At 33.1% G+C, this 23,110-nt stretch overlaps 3 protein-coding genes and 1 long non-coding RNA gene across 4 annotated transcripts in view; 2 read left to right on the plus strand and 2 right to left on the minus strand.

Moving 5' to 3' along the window:
• Nucleotides 1–5,779, plus strand: part of LOC149476827 (uncharacterized) — a 46,391-nt gene extending 40,612 nt beyond the window's left edge. Inside the window, exons 5-8 of the mRNA XM_089711187.1 lie at nucleotides 743–884; nucleotides 3,018–3,217; nucleotides 3,587–3,739; nucleotides 4,086–5,779. Coding sequence (XP_089567313.1) covers nucleotides 743–884; nucleotides 3,018–3,217; nucleotides 3,587–3,739; nucleotides 4,086–5,259 — 1,669 coding nt within the window. The 3' untranslated portion in view covers nucleotides 5,260–5,779. The remainder of the gene's footprint in view (nucleotides 1–742; nucleotides 885–3,017; nucleotides 3,218–3,586; nucleotides 3,740–4,085) is intronic.
• Nucleotides 5,780–7,677: 1,898 nt separating this feature from the next.
• The window catches only part of LOC149476828 (uncharacterized), a 211,741-nt gene continuing 196,308 nt past the window's right edge, over nucleotides 7,678–23,110 (minus strand). The window contains exon 2 of the long non-coding RNA XR_016317724.1: nucleotides 7,678–7,956. This is a non-coding gene — a long non-coding RNA (uncharacterized LOC149476828). The remainder of the gene's footprint in view (nucleotides 7,957–23,110) is intronic.
• On the minus strand, nucleotides 11,035–18,116 carry RpS16 (ribosomal protein S16). The gene is made up of 5 exons (XM_089711577.1): nucleotides 18,049–18,116; nucleotides 17,911–17,955; nucleotides 16,920–17,051; nucleotides 15,844–15,958; nucleotides 11,035–11,268 (listed from the first exon to the last, which is right to left on the minus strand). The coding sequence occupies exons 1-5, from the start codon at nucleotides 18,064–18,066 to the stop codon at nucleotides 11,123–11,125; spliced, it is 456 nt and encodes a 151-aa protein (XP_089567703.1). The 5' UTR covers nucleotides 18,067–18,116; the 3' UTR covers nucleotides 11,035–11,122.
• Nucleotides 18,411–23,110, plus strand: part of insc (spindle orientation adaptor protein inscuteable) — a 31,869-nt gene continuing 27,169 nt past the window's right edge. Inside the window, exon 1 of the mRNA XM_089711133.1 lies at nucleotides 18,411–18,632. The gene's annotated coding sequence lies outside the window, so the exon portion shown is untranslated. The remainder of the gene's footprint in view (nucleotides 18,633–23,110) is intronic.

A 23,110-nucleotide genomic window follows, 5' to 3' on the forward strand; every position in this document is an offset into this window, starting at 1 on the left:
ATCAATATTAGATTAATTGTAATGGTGTCTAGTTTGACTTAAAATAATAAACATCTACCCTCACTTTTAAAAATGTAGTATATTCACACGAAATATAAGCGCACCTTATAGGGAAGGGAAGATATGGGTTAAAGAGTTAAATAAATAACATGATTATATTTAAATTATTAATTTTCAACAGTTGTTCAGTAGTGATAACATGTAAATTGATTTGATTTTTACGAAATCTCATAGATGGCGCTGTTTCAAATTTGTCTTTATACTACTAAATTCATTAAACTGTTTCTCTGCCCAAATTACGTAAATGACATAGTTTTTATTTTGTAAAGCTAGATAATAGCATGGCTTACTCGAAACCAACATTTAAACATGAGTCTTTAGATTGTACGCTGTCGTAGTACACGGAATATGTAAGAAAAATAAAGGTTCACAGCTCCTCCCGCGAAGGTGATATCATGATAATATGTTTAAACTATCCTCACCCGACCTCTTAGGAATATTCATGCAAAATTTGAAGTAAATCTATGCAGTACTTTCTGAGATTAGCCCGGAAATACATACAGACAAACAGACAAACAGACAAACCGACAAACAGACAAAAATTCTAAAAACTATATTTTTGGCTTCTATATCGATTATAGATCATGGATCAAGTATTCTTTTAAAAAAATATTCAATGTACAGTTTTGACTTTCCTACGATTTTATTATATGTAATAGATAATAGATTATAATTGTTTCAGTATAACCGGCGGCGAGCTATTCGAGCGCGTCATCGATGAGGACTTCGTGTTGACAGAGCGCGCGTGCACCGTGTTCATGCGACAGATATGCGAGGGGATCGAGTTCGTACACCGACAGAACATACTGCATCTCGATATGAAGGTATGTTTTATTGCAAAGATATAATAGTGCATACACAGTCGTGAAAAGGGCGAGCACGCATGTAAACAGGCTTGTTGGGTACTTATACTCCTTTTTAGATCAGTATTTGTGTTAGAGCCTTACGATATCTACACTAGCATAGCTTAGAATTAGACTTAGGTCTTAGGTGTTAAATATTTAACACGCACAACTTTTAACTCCTAAATTGATAAATGTTAGGACAAATGAGATATAAAACAATTGAAGCTCTACAATCTACATTACTCATAGATTTCAGAAAAACATAGGGTACATAAATAAAGCAACATTGTAATGTGAAATCTAAAATTACAAGACTTGCGTACAAACGTACATCACACAAATCACAAATGATCATATTGGTTAGGGAGCCAGGTGCAAATTGGGTTCATTATTTCCTCTCAAGAGATAATTCGTCAGAAGCATCAGAGTATAGTATTATAAAGCCTCGTGAACGTCAGCTGGCGCTCGGTTGGGGGGGTGAGCGGTTGTAGCCTCCCACGCACATAAAAAAAAATACATTCATTCATTCATTTCCTCTCAGCTAAAAATTTGTCAAATTGTAGACTCAACGAAAAAAAATAGTCAGCTGGTTACAACATGGTGTATTATACGTCAGCTGGTGTCTCGAACATGAAAGTTAAATTTAAGGAAAAATTTATTTTCCGTTATTTCCTCTCAAACAAAAATTTACCTGATGATAGCTTATATGTAACTGTGGATAAATATATATGTCAGCTGGCTGTATCTTGGTGGAAAAACCGTCAGCTGATACGGGAGGCTACAACCGCTCTTCCCCCCAACCGAGCTCCAGCTGACGTTCACGAGGCTTCATAATACTATACTTTGATGCATTTTACTAATTACCGCTTGAGAGGAACTTGGTCATAAAATCTGTTCCTGGCTCCCGTACTATATTGAAATAACTCGCTTGTCAGTAATGTGTGATTCCATCTTGGTTCAGATCCAAGTCGTTAATCAGAATGGCGGAAAAGTATGCGCAGGAGTTTTATGATTGTCCGCAGTCACGACGCCATTATTGTTTATTTTACAAGCTTTTATTTTTGACTTGGATTTATAATTGTCGAAGCTCGTTATAATTAGTATTCACCTCAAGTATGATTCACTGAAAGTGCTGTTCAAAATACGTCTATGAATGATCCAAGACGATTACTTATATTTAAGGCGTGAATCGGGTAGAATGACCTTTTAATACCGAAAATTAACTCTAGTTATAACCGTTTTTCTTCTTAGATTCTTAATGTACATATCTAAAAAAAATGTATATTAAAGTTTCGAATATGATAAAGGGCATGGTTGTTTTAATTTGTTTATTTTACAATCAGGTTTTTTGGAAAAAAATCATGAACTGAGGTCGATTTTTGGACTTTAAACCAAAACGATAAGTCAATATAACGTCAATTATTGTAGTATTTTTACAGTGTGTTTATGAAATTGAAACACAGGGCATGGTTGTTTTAAATTTTGATTCCATACCCAAATATCATTTTAAATAATTTTTATACGTACTTTTACTACGGTAGATTCGCGCCGGTCCCCCGATCCCGCCTTGTAAATCGTCGTCAAGGTCGCTAGCCCCTATTAACGCCTTAACCTGATGAAGATCACTTCAGGGAATGTTTTTATAGCAAACTAGCGGTCCGCCCCGGCTTCGCCCGTGGTACATAATATTTACGTTTTCTCTACATAAGAACCATCCTCGTACTTCAAGGAATATAATAAAAAAAGAATTATCGAAATCGGTTCAGCCGTTCTCGAGTTATGCGCTTACCAACACATTTTGCGATTCATTTTTATATATAAGAAGATGACATAGACCCTCATGATTACGTTGGTACAAATTAGTTCTAAAGCTTAGGCTCTTCTATTTGTTTAATATGTTTATTTCAATTTCCAAGATGAAACGTTGAACGTTATATGAAATTTTATTGAATCAAATAAATAATAAGAGCATCCACACTAATAGTTTCCTCATAATGAATTTTCAATATTATGTGTAAAGTTGGTGTGTTTATGTACCACACCATTTTGAGTCTCTAATAAAATAAAAGTAGCTATATTTTTCGGACCATAATCCAATTCATAAATTTACAGCCAGAAAACATCCTATGCCTAACAAAAGCGGGGAACCGCATCAAAATCATCGACTTCGGCTTGGCGCGTTTCTATGACCCGGAAAAGAAGCTACAAGTATTATTCGGTACCCCGGAGTTCGTCGCACCTGAAGTTGTTAACTTCGACCAGATTGGCTATGGGACTGATATGTGGTCGATCGGCGTTATTTGCTATGTACTGTAAGTATTAAATAGTTTAAAAATTAGGATGTAGATGTTAAAATTTATTGTAATGGGTAAAACTAACAGTGCAAAATTAATAAATGGATTGTGGTCCTTAAACTGTGACCTGAAGCCGTAGTAATGTCTGATGATCTTCTTGAAATAACACGCTACCAACATTTTCATTTGAAACTTCTTTTCACAATACGATTATTTTTTAAATTTTGATATTTACTAATTTTATATTTTTTCATCGATTCAAAATAAGTTCCAAATTTCTCATGCCTATTAGTTGTTGAAATACATATTAATTAATAATTTTGTCTTTACGTGTAATAATTTTTTATGATCAAAAAACAAACTTATGCCTTATATACATTTTTGCAGGTTATCTGGCTTATCACCATTTATGGGAGAAACGGATATAGAGACAATGGCCAACGTAACGATCGCCAAGTATGACTTCGATGACGAAGCGTTCAACGAGATATCTGAAGACGCCAAGGACTTCATTAAGAAACTCCTTGTCAAAGATAAAGAGTAAGTATACATTTTCATTACATTCTTTCTATTTTTTCTATGCTTTTACTTCACTCAAAAGTCAATAGACGTCTTGACGAAAGAATTAAAAGCAACTTTCGAAGTAGTGTGTAGTGTACCTGTCGATAAAGACCCTTTGTTACTTGTTGTAGCCAACACTGACTGATACCAGTTCCTAACAAAGCAAACGTAGTTTAACTATAAAATTTATATTAGAAACTCATCTAGCATGTTTTTGTAGTATTTACTGTAGATGTAGTCTAGCATCATGGTCTGGACCATATTGGCTTTTTAGTGCATACAATTTGAGGTGTTGGGGTAATAGTAACAAGGGTCTTTGTCGCAGGTCACGGCCGAGCGCTACGGAGTGTTTGAGGCACAGGTGGCTCGTCAAACGCCCGCCGGTGACGCAAGAGAAGCCGCGGGAACAAACGAGGCTATCCCACAAACAGGAACTAGACATGGCGAAGGACAACCTTCGACTGTTCGTGGAAAGATGGAGCGAACATCCCAACTCGCCATATGTGTTCGACAATGAATCCCAGGAAATCTTGACTCTGGTTAATTGTGAAAGATCCTCTATTGGAGGCTGCTCACCGTCACCTAGAAGCTCTCTCAGCAGCTCGCCAGATATTGTCTTCGATGAAGATGACCTAGATTTCGAACCTCCTCCGCCAAGAGAACCCACGAAATTCAAAACCAGATACAATCCAGTTGAAAGGAGAGCGTCCGACAGTAGTTGCTTCTTACATAAACGACCAGATGTACTAGTTAGGAAAAACTTAGCGGAAGAAATCAAGAAATTATCAGATCACCTATTCATGTTGTCAACTATGAACACGGATTTAACGAACAACAACAGCATGAAGGAAATGGACAAAAATGTATTGGAAAAGAAAGTATCCAGAGAGGAGAAGAAAACACAGAATGGCTTTAAAACTGAAACAGAATCGACTTTCAAGAAAATATACACAAATGGCGACGCCAAAAGCGAGAAAACAGTGTTCATGTCAAAATCGTCACACAAAATAAACTCAACGTTTTTAAAAGAAAAGGAGCCAGAAAGACCTATGACTAGTAAAATGCCCTGGGTTAAAACTAGATCCAAACGAGTGACGAGTACGAGCAGAGACGTTCCAGATCAACCGACAGACAAACGCAACACATTCTTCGAAGAATTCGATCGGCGTCGTGACAAGATAGACAAATTGATGAATGGTTACGAAAATGGGAGACAGATGCCGTACAGGCGAGGTGATGAAAACAACGCGCATCGGACAAAAGACCTGCTTTTGCATCTTCTAGAAAAATGGGGAGAAACAGAAGAAGTAGAAGCAGAGAGATCAGCTGGAGGCACTTCCAACGGTGGAAGACATCAATCCATCTCACTAGAATGGTCTCCGTCCAACGAACTCGCCCAAAACTCAATGTCCAGCCTCCACGCGTTCTTTCGACGACAAACGTCCGATGAGAAAATGCAAAGGACAAAACTAACAAATAACATAACTAGTTCGAAATGATTTTAGTCAAGTTTAACGGACTGTGCCATGACCTTATTCAGAAAGGTGAACCCAATGAGATATCAAACTTAAATCGAACAACGTATACCGTATCCATGATTCATTAATGATCTCACTTACGTCGTAATAAAAATCGAAGAATACTAATACGTAACGTTTCAATCGGTGTGCCTTTCTGAATAATTTGTAGGTTACCAAAGTAGGAAAATGACATTATTTTTTAAGATTTAATATGAAAATGACATTAGATGACAATTTTATACGAATCTAGTCTCCATACTCAAAGCTCTGTATCAGCCCGATTACAGAAGAAGACTGAGATACAATTTCGAAATTTTTTTACACAACATTCACATTATAGTTAATTTTTTATACTGTTCTGTAAATATGCGCACATTTAATTTTACTCCGCATTATTCATATTTGTTCCTTAACTGTACTTAAGTTAAGTATTTGTGCTGTATTAAATATAATTTATTGTTAAATATGTACGTTGTTTTAAATATAAGGCTTAATTAATTCTGTTGTTTTATTTCACTCATTCATCACCTTTGGAAATGTGTCTATACGACAAAAGTTATATACAGTCAAAACTTCATGGGCATGATTTAATTAACTGAATCCAACAACTATCAAGTTTAAAATTATGGTAATTGTCTTCCTATTATTGCTATTCTGAAAAAGTATATTTTATATATACACTAGGTACAATATCCACCCCGAGTAACCACCAATCCTACGTCCCCATTTATCATCCCAAATCCCAAAAGTGAAATAAAACAATATAATGTTTTGACTTCAGCGAGCGGCTCACAGCTTCAACCACACTCACACACCCGTGGCTCATCCAATCAGCGCTTTGTACCGAACTACACGTGACCAAGACGAAACTAAAACGATACGTCATCAAGAAACGTTGGGCGAAAGCCGTCGCAGCTGTCATAGCCTTGAAGCGAATGGGCGCCAAGTTTGAAGACGTCCATGAAAAAGTCGAGAAGTGAATGGGCGTCTTTATTTTTTTACTCTGTGCCAAGTGTAGGCTGTTTTTTTTAGGTTATAATACGTTATGTACTTAGGATTTTTAAATTTGAATTTCAATTATGAATATGCAGCAAAAATTATAAATTCGAGTTGTTATTAGTCATTAGAGTGAAAAAGACAATAGAAAATCTCAAAGTTGCATAGATCACTTCAATATTAATTTATCTTTATATTTAAGTGTTAAATACTTATTTTAAACTTGTTTTCATGTCATAATAATATAACTGTTAACGTTTGTTAATTTTTAGGTAAAAATAAAATTTGAGGCTTGCCAAGGGCTATGATATAATTTAGTACTTATTTTTTTCAAATTTTATAACATTAGATTCAATTCAATTATAAAATATCGTAGAAAATTCTGCAATTTATTTGTAACCTAATTAGGTCATCATAATTAACCTGTATTGTATTGGCATTACCTACATTAGTAGAGCCTTTAAATGTGAAGTGAAGACTTGTCAAATTCCATATTGATAAGAGTATTCAACAAAGTATTAGAATTAGATTTAAGATAATTATTTTATTAGTGCCAACAAATCTCACCAAGATCTGCATGGATTGATTAAATCATCGAGTTTTAGGTTATTTTAAAAATTAAGAAAGACATTAATTTGTACTAATTTAAACTAAATCTAATTCTCGCTAGATTGTTTCGACGTGACTTTATTCATTGTTATGTAGTTAGTCTAATTTATTTTTGTTTGATGAGTTATTTTGTGATAGGTACATTATAAACAAATGTTATTCATTAATAAACTAAACATATCTAATAAGACATTAAACAAATTCATGTGTTATATCAATTGCATTTACTTTTGCGCGATACTGTTTCTTGCGCAAATACATAGTTCTAACTAATGGGTGAAAACGGTTAAACAATAAACATTAAAAAGATTATTAATAAACAACTTGTTTTATTTGATTCCACTACCACAAAATTATTAATAGGTATTTTTTCCATTATTAGTAATTTATAAACATTTATTATCGTTTGTTCTTCAATCAATAACGTTTGATTGAACATTTAATTTTATAGTTAACCAGCTGTCCCGCGTGGTTTCACGTATTATCGTTTGTTCTTCAATCAATAACGTTTGATTGAACATTTAATTCGCATTGCTCCGTTCCTGTTGGTCTAAGTAGCGTGATGATAATTTATTATAGCATAATATAACATTCCTCGATAAATGGGCTATCTAACACCGAAAGAATTTTTCAAATAAGGGTGCACTCACACACATCAGTCACCGTCACGGCACGTCACCGGACAGGATTAAAAAAAAATATGTATCAATAGTTCTAGTATGACTCTGTTCCCACACGACAGTCGCCGGCACGAAATCTATCAGTGACGTCACCGGTCAGGCACGTCAAATAATCTTTCCATACATGTATCATACTTTTATCCCCACTCACCCGGTGCCGTCACGTCTCAGTTCAGTCAGCGTCGTGCTACCGTCAATAATTGCTACATGTTCTCTAGCGTGACACACGTCTAATCACTGACTAACCTGATGTATGTGTTCAATGATTCAGTCAAACCGGCGACGTGACTGACGGACAACATGACGGTGACTGGTGTTTGTGGATACGTACACAAACCGTCACCGATCAGTCATCGGTGACTTGACGGTGACTGATGTGTGTGAGTGCACCCTAAGTAGGTACCCTTTAGAAGGTTGTTTTATTTTGATACTTCTAGTCACCACTAGATGTCACTTATATGAAATAGATTGTAGTTCAAGTAAATAAAGCTTTTCATATATAAAAATATTATAATTAACATAAAAAATTAATAGTGCATTTTTTATTGAATATCACTGATTTTTGCTATCTATATTAGTAATTGTTTACATTTTATTCCGTAAATTCAGTAATTATGAGTAAGAACGCCAACGCCATCTGTTAGAATCTGGCAGTAACTCTTGTGCAATTAGTAATTACTAGTCCTCGCTAGATGTCACAGTAATAAAATATAATTAATCTAATATTGGTGTAGATGGCGCTAGTAGTTTGTATATTATTGTGATATTATAAGTTTGCAGTTATATCAATATTATAGGGATCAAAAAATTTAACAATATACATATTTTTCTTAGTGCTTTAAAGTGTTAGCATTATATTTCACGAATCCTGTAATATTTAAATTAAATACAGCGCCACCTATTAGAAGGAGGCTGTAGTAATTATTAATTTCGATTCTTCTATTCACCACTAGATGTCTCTGATACAAAGTATATTTTAAGTAATACAATATCACTACATTGATGCGGTTTTTTTAATAGATAGAGTGATTCAAGAGGAAGGTTTATATGTATAATAACATCCATTAAATAGTGGAAAAGTACTGTTATTTTTGAGGTTTCTAATGTGATGTCGTAAAAAATTACATTTTTTTCGCTTACATTGCAAACGCAGGCTGAGCCCTAAGAGTTTTATCAAAATAATGTATGTACTAAGTATACACATTGAAAAGGTCTACAGAAAAATTCGCGATGATATATGTCTATCTCTTATGGATAACCCACAATAACTTTTTTTGTCATTTACTTTTTACGACAAATAATGGCTAATTTTCGATGCCTTGAATACATTGTTCATTTAATATAGATCTACTAGCGACCCGCCCCGGCTTGGCACGGGTGCAATGCTGATACTATACACTACAGAAAAACTGTGAACGTTGTATATAAAACATAGCGGCCCGCTCCGGCTTCGCACGGGTATAAAATATATAGCCGGGCGGCCGGCCGGTACCGCCCCAAACGCTACGTCCCGCAATTTTTAAATCTAATATCTTCGAAAATATTCACTTAAATCATACTTGTATCTCTATACTATAATGCAAAAACAGAAATTTTGTAAAAGTTTAAACATCGTTTATTAATGAAATATAATAATTTTCTACACTTCGTTGTTTTAAATAGTATAAATTAGGAAAAAACGATGCCGTACATTTTTGTGCAGACCACATCTTTTAGGCTGATGAAAGCGACGAAAGCTACAATTTTAAGGGTGATTTATGGCCATTTGATACAGTACGGCATAAACATATTTTTACCCAACTACGGCAAAGCAAAAGGAGGGTTATGATTTTGACAGGTCATGTATGTATGTTCATCTATTCCCTCGTAACTTCCTAACTACTTATCAGAATTCGACAAAATATGACATATCATTTGAAGCGCCTGAATTGTTCACTGGATAACCAGCGACCAGCTAGCTAAAGGCTATATGGGGTTTCACAAAATCTAATGTGGCGCCCTCTAGCGGACAAAACATACAGAGGGAAAAAATTAAGTTAAGCCGTGTTTGGTATCATTTGAAAGCGCTTTACTTGTACATTTTGAATATGTATATATTACTAGCATTTGCTTGTGAATTTACCTGTATTTATGGGCTGATTGCATATAATTCACATCTTTTCGTTCATAGCTTCTTTATTAGTTCATCAATTTAACGGAGTCCCTTCCACCTAACTCCGACTTTCCAAGGTGATAATTAACCACCTCGAGCTTCTTAATATTAATGTATATTTATATTTTATTATCAAAATATAAAGCAAACATTTCGTTATATGGATTTTTTTCTTTTTCAGATTTTTCCCCTTTGAACCAACGAAAATGTACGGCACATGAAAAAATATTATCTAGATCTATGCATAAAATACTTAAAAAATAAATTTATTTCGTGTTGTGTCAAATGGTGAAAGAGAGGGGATTGCAACTCGATTTTTTCCCCTTGTCCCCATGATTTTTGTATGGCGTTGCAGAATAATGGATTAAGCAGTATAGAAATAGTATGACACAGATGCCGTACACGGTCAAATGACCAAATTTACCCCCGGTAACTCTCGGAAATTAAATAAAAATTCCAACTTTGTAGACCACCATTTTTGTACGGCACTGAGCGGTTTCTTATTATTTTTAATGGATCTATCGATGTTTAATAATGCCGTACAAAAATATATGACCAAAATTTACCGAGTCTACCTGTACTTTTGAATTCTCATCTGCACTCAGTTGGACAGCTTACAAGTGCGGCATAGTGATAAATTTTATTATTTTATGCTCTTCTATCGTTCTAGATATGTCCCCTGGTGGTTCAATTGACCCATATTTTTTTCCTATGCGGGCTTGTAGTCTACTGCGAACCCGGACCATTTCCAGTTGAACGTAAAGTTGAAATTAATTTTGAGTAACTAACTGCGCGGTGGCCGCGCGGCCGCCGCGCAGTAAGTTACTCAAAATTAATTTGAACTTTACGTCATAGTTAATAAAACATAAATTTGCTATAACTGAACAGTTAGTACGCGGCCACCGCGCGGTCGCCGCGCGGCGACCGCGCGCTTCGGGTAACTGCAGCCTTAGTATGAATCATGGACTAATAGAATCTAAAGGTATGAATCAATTTGATATTCTACAATAGAATTACCTATACACTAATAATACTTGTGCCCACGATTAAATTCGTTTGCCCTTATTCAAAATAAAATTAAATAGGTATTGCAAAATAATAACCTAATTATTTATGTCGCGAGAAGGGCTGTATCTATAACAAGTTTTATCAAAATCCGTCCAGTAGTTTTCCGTGAAAGCCAACCATACAGACAAAATATTTCTCTATGATTTTTATGGCTCAGGTACGTTACTTGTATATATTTTGTATTCAATGTTTAGAATAAAATTCTTATTGTAATTGAGTTATTATATAATAGCAAATAAAACAAAGTCATATTTTCTTATTTTTTATTTAACCACGCAATGATATTGCCCTGACCATAGACACCAGAGCAATACCACAGCGCGCCAACCACAGACAATTAACGGTAAGATTTCTGGTATCTTGCGCGGGCTCCCGGACCGCCAAACTTCTTGGGCTCGCAGCGACGGGGGTCGGCCACTAGCAAACTCCTATCGTACTGGACGAGGGTATCTTTGATTTCCTTCTTGGAGGCTTCGTCTACATCTGTAAAGAAAAAAAAATTCAAAATCAGTGATTTAAGTTTCATGTTCATCCTTCCAATTTATTATGCATATTATCGAATTAGATCAGTGATAAACACACCTAAATAAATAAATAATAACGTTTATTTCTAATTCTTTTTCATAGATATGGACATATTCATTACAGTTTTGAACTGAAAGAACAGAATTATTGTATTAATGTTCTAATTAAAACATGATAAATGAATGAATGGTATAAGAAAACTCAATTTCTCTTTTATACCACCACAATCTTAAGAAAATGTAAATGTATGAACCTTAGATTACAAAATAAAATACAGATGGAGCATGTCAATCATTCATCGCCCTTGTCAAAGAAAATACGAAATCAAAAACGAATACGTTCCTCCGCTAGTGCTATAGCGATTCTAGTGTCATGCAATACGTCAAAAGGGGTTTGATATTTTAGTAAAAAAATGCTGTCTTGTGATATTAAAACGCTGTAAAACTTGTTCCCGAAAACAAACAAAAAGATAAAAAATCGTTTTACAGATTTTCTGTAGATTATTTGGCTTATTTAATTTTGTATACAAATAATAATTTTACAAATACGAAGGAATTCAAAACTTCAACGTATGCTGCCAGTATTTTGAAAATGAATTTGCCATTTTTAGGGGTAAAATGGTTAAAAGATATTCGGGGTAGTGCTGTTGGATTTTTCGATCGTGAATGTGATTATTTGTATAGTGCAATAAAAGTTCATGGTCATTATTAGATTATTTTAAAAAGTATTATACATTTTTTTGTTACTTTTATAAAAAGCGTCGTTTTCGCTTGCGATTTAATTCATGTGAACACATGATGGATATGATGAAAATAAAATGTCCCGCATTCTCGACTAAAAACTACCGCTATTCGCATTCATATGTTTTGAAAAATAAAAACTTTTTTTAATGTAATTTATTTAATAAATTTAATGTAATTTATTTAATAAATTTAATGTAATTTATTTAATAAAAATTGAATAAAATTATTTTGTCCATGTATAACTTTAGTAGATAGGTGATAAAATAATTTTTACAATATTATAAAATAATATCAAAAACCCGAATTTATATTAAAATAAAAATTAAAACATGACTGCTAATAATTTATGTAGCCTACGTCACTACCACCACAGCTACCTTCATAATTCAGATGATTGCAATGACACCTCATAAGTCACAACTCAAAATCGATCCAACAGTTTATACTGCAGGGCGTGTCAAAGAAATATTATACATACATACCTACACTCGAAAAACATAACCCTCTTTCTTCCGTAGTCGGGGAAAATTTTGGGATAATTTTCAATATCTGGTAACATAACACCCACACAGAAGCACCGTGTACGTACAGTGCAACGGCGAAATGACAGCACACATAGCTTTATGGAAATGACGATAAATTATTCGGTTTAGTTCGGCAACGCTCCATCTGTCTTTTATTTTGTAATCTAAGGTATGAACTTTCAGTTTTAAATTACTAATCAAATTAAAAACAAAAAATTGTGTACATTTATGAAAAACAATGACAAGATATTAAGAAAATCCAGAATTTTATTTGTAGATGTAAACAGAATAAGTATTAATAGACTAGAGTAGATAATTTTTGAAACAAAAAAAAATCGCAGTCGGATGAAACCCATTAGAAAAGGAGGGGAATATGATAAAAATGTAAGGAAAAATAAATTACGGTCAATCCGAGTTCGGGAAGCGGGAGGGGGGAGCTTTTAAGAGAAAAAAATGGTTTCTCTCGATTTCCGACAAAACTACAAGTCCTATAGAAAAAAGTTCAATGGCAAAGTTGTAGGTAATTAAAAGTTCTACAACTTTTGTATTCACAATTTTTTCACATAACCTAAAAATTTAGGTGAAAAATTCAAAAAACCAAGTTATTGGTCTTTTATTTCTATCTACTTCAAAATTTATTTTTTTTCTACGAAATTTGGTGGAAACTTACTTTATTATGTCCCAAATACACTGTAATTTATTTGATTGAAAATATTTATTTTTTCGCCTTATTTTGAATGAATACCAAAAAAACAACCTAATTTTCAATCGAAAAGTCACCCGTCAAAATATAAGCTTTTTTCAAAAACTTGGGGTGCCTTTTATTCATTGAAATCTCTACTTTCATATGGTGTAAAAAAAATAAACACCACCATAGTAAATGTTCTCAGGAAATGCATACAAACAGTCTGAAAATTAGCTTTTACTAAATCAGGCACACTTCTCGAACTACCTGAAATGTTTTAATCGACATCATTTTGCTTTTGAATATGCTGTAAAATATTAAACTTAGAACAGATAATTATTTTTCTTTTGAAATATTACCGAAAAGCCGATACAAGAGAAGATATAGAGTTCAAGAAGTGTGCCTGATTTAGTAAAAGCTCATTATCACACTGTTTGTATGCATTTCCTGAGAACATTTACTATGGTGGTGTTTATTTTTTTTTACACCATATGAAAGTAGAGATTTCAATGAATAAAAGGCACCCCAAGTTTTTGAAAAAAGCTGATATTTTGACGGGTGACTTTTCGATTGAAAATTAGGTTGTTTTTTTGGTATTAATTCAAAATAAGGCGAAAAAATAAATATTTTCAATCAAATAAATTACAGTGTATTTGGGACATAATAAAGTAAGTTTCCACCAAATTTCGTAGAAAAAAAATAAATTTTGAAGTAGATAGAAATAAAAGACCAAAAACTTGGTTTTTTGAATTTTTCACCTAAATTTTTAGGTTATGTGAAAAAATTGTGAATACAAAAGTTGTAGAACTTTTAATTACCTACAACTTTGCCATTGAACTTTTTTCTATAGGACTTGTAGTTTTGTCGGAAATCGAGAGAAACCATTTTTTTCTCTTAAAAGCTCCCCCCTCCCGCTTCCCGAACTCGAATTGACCGTAATTTATTTTTCCTTACATTTTTATCATATTCCCCTCCTTTTCTAATGGGTTTCATCCGACTGCGATTTTTTTTATCTTTTCATTATTTTCAAAGGCTTCTACCCCAGTCTATAAGCGCGTCACACACGGTGAAGATACTAATAATATTTTATCTTAAGATATTGTAATATTTTATATTACAGTATCTTAAGGTATCCGGTATCAGCGTTCTGACCATCATTTTTCTTTTTGTCAATGCGTACTAAGACCCCTGTAGAACCGCCATCCTGTTACAATTGACCCACAAAATTTCGGGTTATTTGTAACAGGATGGCGGTTCTACAGGGGTCTTAGTACGCAATGACAAAAAACAAAAATGATGGTCAGAACGCTGATACCGGATACTGTAATATAAAATATTACAGTATCTTAAGATAAAATATTATAGTATCTTCACCGTGTGTGATGCGCTTTATGTTTGGTTGAAAATTCAATTTTATAAAGTCTAAATATAAATAGTTTAAATAAATGTTGTGATCATTTCAAACAAGCAAGGTATGGAAGACACATGCTGCTTGGTAATGTCACTGTTGATCTCCTTTCCCTGAAATGACTACCTTATATTGTGACAAGGCAGCTTTGGAAGGAAAGGGATTTTTGTTAGTTTCGTATGAATACATTTAAGCATATTTTACTTATAACAGATTATAATACATTTGTCACTTTAAAGTTTAATATCTATACTAATATTATAAAGAGGAAAGGTTTGTAAACTACTGGACCGATTTCAAAAATCCTTTCACCATTAGAAAGCTGCATCTTCACTGAGCAACATAGTCTAGGTTTTATCCCGGAAATCCCACGGGAACGGGAACTATGCGGGTTTTTCTTTGAAAACGCGGGCGAGGCCGCAGGCGGAAAGCTAGTATGTTAATAAACTAGATGCTAGAGCATTCACTTCAAAAATTAAAGAACCTTCTCCATTTTTAGTCACATTGGTATATTTTACATTCAAATGCACGAAAACAGCGAACATGACGCTTTCTTCATTGAAAAAGGATAAAACCAAAATTTAATACAAATTACAACAAAATGTTACAGATAAACGTTTACTCCTTGTGATGCTTCAAAAAGTGCATCAAGCTTTCGCATTAATATAATATTACACTGAAAAGCTTTTGTAAACTGATCTTATACTGTATTTATCAGAATATTACACTACATAAACTCAAGTGCATTCTGAGCCTAAGTTTTACTCAACCATTTACTCAATTTGCAATGAATGACATTTTGCAATCATCAAACAGAAATTAAACTTGATATAGCTACATATAAATAAAACCTCAATTAATTCTACAAAAGAATAACTGATCCCAAACCATATTCAAAATAATATTCCATCAATAACTAAATTAGGTTCGACACACACTTTCATCAAACCTACTTACAATGTAAAAATCACTACATAGTATAAAACAAAGTCGCTTTCTTTATCCCTATGTCCCTTTGTATGCTTCAATCTTTAAAACTATGCAATGGATTTTGATGCGGATTTTTTTAATAGATAGATTGATTCAAGAGGAAGGTTTTAGTATATAATTTATTAGGTTTTAGACAAAGCGGGCGAAGCCGCGGTCGGTTAGCTAGTGAAAAATAAAACTTACATTTCTGGTAGAAGGCAATAAGTGCCTTGGAGATGGCTTGTCTGATGGCGTACACTTGTGCTACATGACCACCACCCTTCACGGTCACTCTGATGTCCACTCCAGAGAACTTATCCTGAAATATTCATCTTATTATCATCATTTCATATAATCAGTAATATTTTATTGTTCTGTGATGGATCAGAACTTAGTGTCACTTCACATCCAAAGATCAGGTTCGGAATAAGATTGTTCATCATTTAATGCATTTATGAAATTTAGAACATTGAAACAACTCACTATTTAAATAATATTATAATATATCTATACAATATATTATAATAAAATTGTAGGAAAGTCAAAACTGTACATTAAATATTTTGTTTAAAGAATGCTTGGGGCGTGATCTGCAATCGAAACTGAAGGTAAAGATACTGTTTGTAGAATGTTAATTGTCTGATATACTCAAAAAGCACTTAATCGATTTATTTAAGTTTTGCATAACTGGTTGAGTCAACATATAGCCTATCACGCTTAGACCAATAGGAGCAGAGCAATGTGGCTAAACCTGGGGGGCACAGCTAGTTCAAAATAAATTTTATTTTCACATTCACAATTACTATATCAGCACATTATATCAATCATCTCCTATTATAGAGTTACAAATAAAATCTTTAAACAAATTTGGATAGCCTTTAGTGTGGTATTTACAAGTTGCATTTTGCATCTGCTAAAAACCAATCAGTTCTTTTTTATGGGCAGAAGCATTCATCTTCTGTAGATTTAAACAAGCTATAACATTTTAAATGTTATTTGTTGATCTTACATCTCCGGGATGTAATCACTACATAGTATAAAACAAAGTCGCTTTCTCTGTCCCTGTGTCCCTTTGTATGCTTAAATCTTTAAAACTATGCAACGGATTTTGATGCGGTTTTTTTTAAGAGATAGAGTGATTTAAGAGGAAGGTTTTAGTATATAATTTATTAGGGTTTAGACCAAGCGGGCGAAGCCGCGGGTGGTAAGCTAGTAATAATTAATCTTTCATTGCGACTTTCATCTGAAAGAAAAAAATAACGGAGATATTCACTGCATACCCTGCCCAATAAAAGGATGGGTTCCTGAAGTTTGTACTGGAGAAGACGGGGCTCCACCAGGTCCAGGGGGCGTCCATTCACTCTGAGGACTCCCTGACCACGTTTGCAGTAAGCTACTGCTGTGGCGGTTTTCTAAAAAAAATATATTTATTAATTAAATATGAACAAAAATACAGTAGGCGCTTGCTAATCCGGCACCGGCGATTTTTCCTCTATGCCGGATTGTCGGAAATGCCGGATTATCGAATTAGTATAGGAAATAAGACTTCATATTTAAAATAAGTAAGTACAGTTCAGTTTAAAATACGTAAGTTGAATTTATTATAAAAAAAAATACATAAATTAATTAAAATTACATATTAGGTTCATCATTTGTGACGTTTTCGTTCAGTAATCCGGCGTTCAGCTATGTAAAATGCCGGATTATAGAGCGGGCTCTCTGAGTCCCGAAGTGCCGGACTACTGAGCGTGCCGGATTGGCGAGCGCCGGATTATCGCGCGCCTACTGTATAAATACCTTCGTATCATAATTGTAATGTAATTGGTTTCTAAGCGAAGAGGTTATTTTAGTTATATGATTTCCGACTTGCTTTTTTGAAAGGAAAACAAACATGATAACATCCGTTGCTGAACTTTCATGTTAGTGGTATTATAGGTTATGTTGTGCAGATAGAATATAATGTTTACCTACGCGGTTTTAGATAAAGTATTTGTAGCAACAAAATAAGTAAGTACCATGTAGAAGTATCACCATGATAGCATTATAACTAGTAGCTTTTATAAAAGTATGTTGAATTGAATTGAAATTGGTTATACACAGAAATCGGCACAGCTGAATTAGCATGTACATTAAAAACTTAATTCTCGTTCTTATTTAGAAATTTAGAACGTGTAAATGTTACAAAACTGTATATTTAATTACAGAGAATAGTTGGTAGAGAAACGTTACAAGAAATATGAAAAAACACGTGGACGCTATTGAAACACTCACCTTGCGGCCGAACACTTGAACGGCTTGAATTGGTTCACGCCTCACCTGAAATCGCGAAAGAGTAATTACAAAACTGCAAAAAAATACATAATTTTACTGATAAATTCTCAAATATTTGTAATTTTTATCAACACGCACCTCTTGCGCGGCAGCCATTTTGACAGAGAAAGAGTGAATTTAGACAGATCATAACAAAAATTGAACTCACCACATATGAAATGACAGACTAAAAAATGTATGAAAAGTTTTATAATATAGTAATATTTAATTTTTTACAAACGATAATTAAATACATGTAATTTTAAATGTTTTATAAATATAATGCTACAACTTAAAGATCTTATTTTAATTACATTTATCATTTTACCACTAGCGACATCTAGTGTTCAATAGAATATCCACGCATGTGTAACTTGTTCAATTCTACACTAGATGGCTCTCCTCTTTCTTAGAATCACAATGTATGATTCATGGGAAGCCGGCACGTTTTGTTTTGTATTCCGAGCGCGTAATCGTAGTTGTCGAGTCGTGTGGTATGCGTATTGGTAGTTCACGCTTCGTTTAAGTGCGTCCGATAGCGCCAATATTCTCGCACGAGTGTATTAAAAACGAAACAAAAACAGTGTGAATAAAGTTACAAAGAGAAAAATTGTGTGTCTTTCTGTCGTAATGAACGATCTTTTAATTAATACTTTACTGGATTTTAAAGAAGAAAATTGAAGGTAAGTTTAAAATTCGAATGTCATTGTTAAGATTTTAATTTGTGTGCACCTTAACATAAATATTGAAAAGCTATTTTTAATTAGTATTTTTCATATACCTGTACTGCTATTATTATATTGAACATACATCAATGTTCATTGTATTAAAATTGCAATTACTTTGTTAATCGAAACACATCAATTTACATTAAGCTTTTATATTTAGGTAATTAAGTATGTATTAGTTTTTTATTTAATCATCCTCATCATCATTTAGTTTTATTAATTATTATTTATAATTAATTACCTTTAGATAATTAGGTACTAAATAAAAGACAAAAAAACATGATTCATGTAGGAATGTGGCCAGTCAACAAACGCAACCCAGTTAATTCGACATATTCACAAGAATTACTTAGTTAAGTGACTTACAACTGGATTAATAATTAAACCTCAAAGAAGGAAATTAATGTATTTACTGGAAGTTTGTGGTTAATTTTACGAATGGGTTTTCTTCAATTTTTGCTGTAAAATGCGCGTAGTTTTAAACGTTCCGCAAATTTTATGAGGGTATCTTTATTTCTAAGCAACTTGTAGGTATGAAATGATGCAAAAATAATGCATTTTTAAATCACGTTTAAAGTTTGAATAGGCAGGATGCGCTGAAATAATAAAGTTGACATAGGGTCATTGCGCCTGTTCGCGTCCACATGCCTATTCGCGTCCATTTTGCGGATATCTTTTAGAAAATTCACGAAAATAAGTATACTTTAAGTAAAATTGTAATAAGAAAAATTTCCGATAATACCTCAATGTATAAGAGACATGCACACATATTCAAAATATGCCTGCGCACCGCCTATCCTACTTAAAAAATATATTTAATTTTGGCTATTAAACGAGAAAGCTAAAACGCGCGGGATTTTGAGAAAAATATAGTGCGCAGAGTCGCGTTTGACGGTAAGTATCTTATTGTTAAATGTGAATTTTTGAATATGTAACTGTTTCTTTACTTTGCTAACAAAACATGGAATAGTATGGATTATAAATCAGCTAATTTATTTTACAATTAATAGCTAAAATAAGGTGGACGCGAATTACTACACCGAATTTGTACAACTTCCATTTTGCGTCCATGGTGGGCGCAAACTATACCTATAGTGCATAACAATAGAACATATTGCGTCCACATTGTTTTTCATTACGTAGCAATGAATTGTTTGTTAAAATATGTAATTTAAAATAGACTGTAAATTTTTGACTAAGACTAAAAGTTGATAATTAAAATTTTCATTCAAATTAGCTAATTTTTATGCTATTTTTTCATTTTAAAATGGGTATTCTAAGAATGAGACTAGTATCTTTGAGAATGAGAGTCAATAAGTCTGTGGTTAAGAAAAAAATATAAACAAAAAAGAAATTTAATTCATTACAAACTATAACATAGGGTAGGTAGGTAATCTTAATAGAACTGATTATTATTTATTTACATAACGTAACTTTGTTTTTTGTTAATTTTTAGTTCTATTATTGATGAGAAGATAAATATAAAAATAAGTTTTTCCAGTTTCCTTACAGTGAATTATATTAATAATATGTTGATTTTAGGGTTCCGAACCTCAAAAGGAAAAACCGGAATCCTTGTAGATCACATATCATACATCAGTATCACTTTGATATCCGTCCGTCTGTATGTCCGTCTGCCGGTCTGTCTTTCTGTCAAGACCCTTTTTCTCAGTAACGCGTGGAGGTATAAAGCTGAAATTTATATTGAATACTCAAGTCTACGGTCCCTTGAAGCAGTGAAAAAATCAAACTTATAAGCCAAAGCAATCAAAAGATACAGCCGTTTATGCTGCAAATTTTCGCAAATTTCTACATTCGCAAGGGAATCAAAACCTACAGGGTACTTTACGTGAACACAGACACTTGAAGTTTGGTACGAAGCAACGTCTTATAGCACGAATAAGGGAAACATGAAAAAATAATCATTTACAGTTAAAACATATGAAAAAAAAACAGGTTAATACGGAACCCTCGGTGTGCGAGTCCCATTCGCATTTGGCCAGTTTTTATTAAATAACTATATTGGTAAATAAATAATTTATTAAAATCTAATTTTTATTTGCATTTATCTGATAAAATATCACCCAATACACTCTTAATTCCTTTTCTAAGCTGGTGGACGCGAACTGGTCCACGGGTGGACGCAAACTGGAATTTTTGGACGCGAACTGGGTAAAACGCCTAATTCTGCTATTTGTCTAGATAAATAAAAACCACATGATATTTCCAACACAATTGAAAGTAAATCTTAAAATAGACTATGTAATGAACACGTTACATAAATTTTGAGTTTAAATTTGTTCTGGAACATTTTTATTTTCTCCTTCAAACTTTCCAACTGCACTAAGTGGACGCGAACAGGCGCAATTACCCTATCTAAGTATTTAATTAAAACTATTTATGTACCAATCTGTGAGAATAAGTGCCATTATTTTCGATTGATATTAAAAAAAAATGATAACTAAATACTTGCGTATAACTAATTCCATGACTATTATTAAATAATCGTTAATTATTATTACCTTTATATATTGTATTTTAAACTAATAATCGAGAAAGTTAATTCAAAACTATTTTGTATTCAATAAATATTACAATTTGGCTATTAAAAGTATTAAATGAAATTGAATATCGATAACTCATAACTAAACGACGCGACGATAAAGAAGTTTCCAAGTACATATTTATTATAACAATTTTTTAGTCAATCTATCGATGAATGCTCGTATTATCAACAATAAGTGGGCCAAATCAATTCATAGCCTACTCCGATAGTTAGTAACACTTTACATATCGGCCATACAACGGTGATCGACAGCGTATGTATGGTTTCCTGTTAGGCTTGGAGCTAAGTTTCCATTTTGGATAGAATGAGGATAACAAATGGCACAATTTGTATTATTTTCTCCTTTAGTTTATTGCTTGTTACTAGCAGTTGAACGATGTGTTTTAAACACCTTTTTTCTTTAGCTGTATCCCTACTAATACATTATAAATGCGAAAGTAACTCTATCTGTCTGTCTGTGTGTCTGTTACGCTTTCCCGCTTAAACTCTCAACCAATTTTGATGAAATTTGGCACAGACAATCTTTAGACCCTGAAAAAGAACATAGGCTACCTTTTATCAAAACATCACGCGGGCGAAGCCGCGGGCGCGCCCGCGTGCGTTAGCTAGTGTGTATATAACAGACTCCTTTTGACTGGATTTTGACTCTCACACTTATCAAGAATCGGACACTATAGGTACAATAATTCCATATCAATTAATTACAAGAATGTGTACTAGTTACTAGTTAGTATATTACTCCTATTTTGTAATTGTATGAAGTTCCAACATCGCAAGTTTTTTTCTTAAAACACTGAACCTTAGTTATCACTACAAAACTTAACATAGGTACTTTAAAGTTATCCAACAAGTTATACCTATGTATCGTTAACTTTCATAAGAGCTTTTACATCATAGTTTAGAGGTCATTGCCAGAGCTTAAAGATTGGGCGAGGCTGCATTACTTAAAGTAACTTAATCATAGGGCATGTAATGTGTACTGGGCACTAAGATGGCGCTTCCACTTTCAAGTTAGTTTTTAAAAACATATTTAGTAAAACAATTAATAAAAACAATTAATAAACTTTTCTTTTTATCTAAATATAATAGGTACATATTATATGTACACCATAAAAGGATAACTTAAATAGAAAAATATTAGGAAAACAAAATCTTTTTATGGGTCCATTTATTTCCACTTTCCTTCTACATAGGTACCTGAAGTTACAAACTAAAGTAGTAAACTATGCAATCGATAAAATATTGAGATGTCTTGATACCTAGTAAGTAACATTAATTAAAATAGGTACGATGAGTGTATAGATAACTAATTATGATTCATTATCATTAACCGACTTCAAAAAAAAGGAGGAGGTTATCAATTCGGCCGGTATGTTTTTTTTTTTATGTATGTACACCGATTACTCCGTGGTTTCTGAACCGATTTACGTGATTCTTTTTTTGTTCGATGCGGGATGGTGTCGAATTGGTCCCATAAAAATTTTATTCGGATAGGCCCAGTAGTTTTTATTTTATGAGCATTTTTGTCTGTATTTGTAAATGTTGCAAGTGCAAGTTTGAAGTCGGTTGTTTTTAACGCAGTTATCACTTCAAGTATTATAAATTATTATTAAACCGAAACCATTTAAACACCTCTAACAATAATATTTTTAATATAAGCAATATTTGTCTAAAAATGAAATACCTACTACTAATAACTTATCGATCTTAGATGAAAGTGTTTAAAAAACATTTTAAAAGAAATCAAGAAATACACCGATTTTATTTTCATTCAACACATCGTCAATTATCTTAATTTTTATTCGTTAATTTATTTAAATAACATAATATATGAATATTAATTCGTCTTTTCACTATTGCGTATTAC

Source organism: Colias philodice, chromosome 26 (assembly GCF_061535455.1).
Source record: "Colias philodice isolate Cphi_HAF_F1 chromosome 26, ilColPhil1 Martin Lab GWU primary, whole genome shotgun sequence".
Classification (NCBI taxonomy): Eukaryota; Metazoa; Arthropoda; class Insecta; order Lepidoptera; family Pieridae; genus Colias; species Colias philodice.

Coding starts and splice junctions, on each gene's coding strand:
- RpS16 (XM_089711577.1), bottom strand. Junction 17,052..17,910: donor TTCAAGTGTTCGGCCGCAAG/GTGAGTGTTTCA, acceptor TATTTTTTTTAG/AAAACCGCCACAGCAGTAGC. Junction 15,959..16,919: donor CCATCCTTTTATTGGGCAGG/GTATGCAGTGAA, acceptor TGAATATTTCAG/GATAAGTTCTCTGGAGTGGA.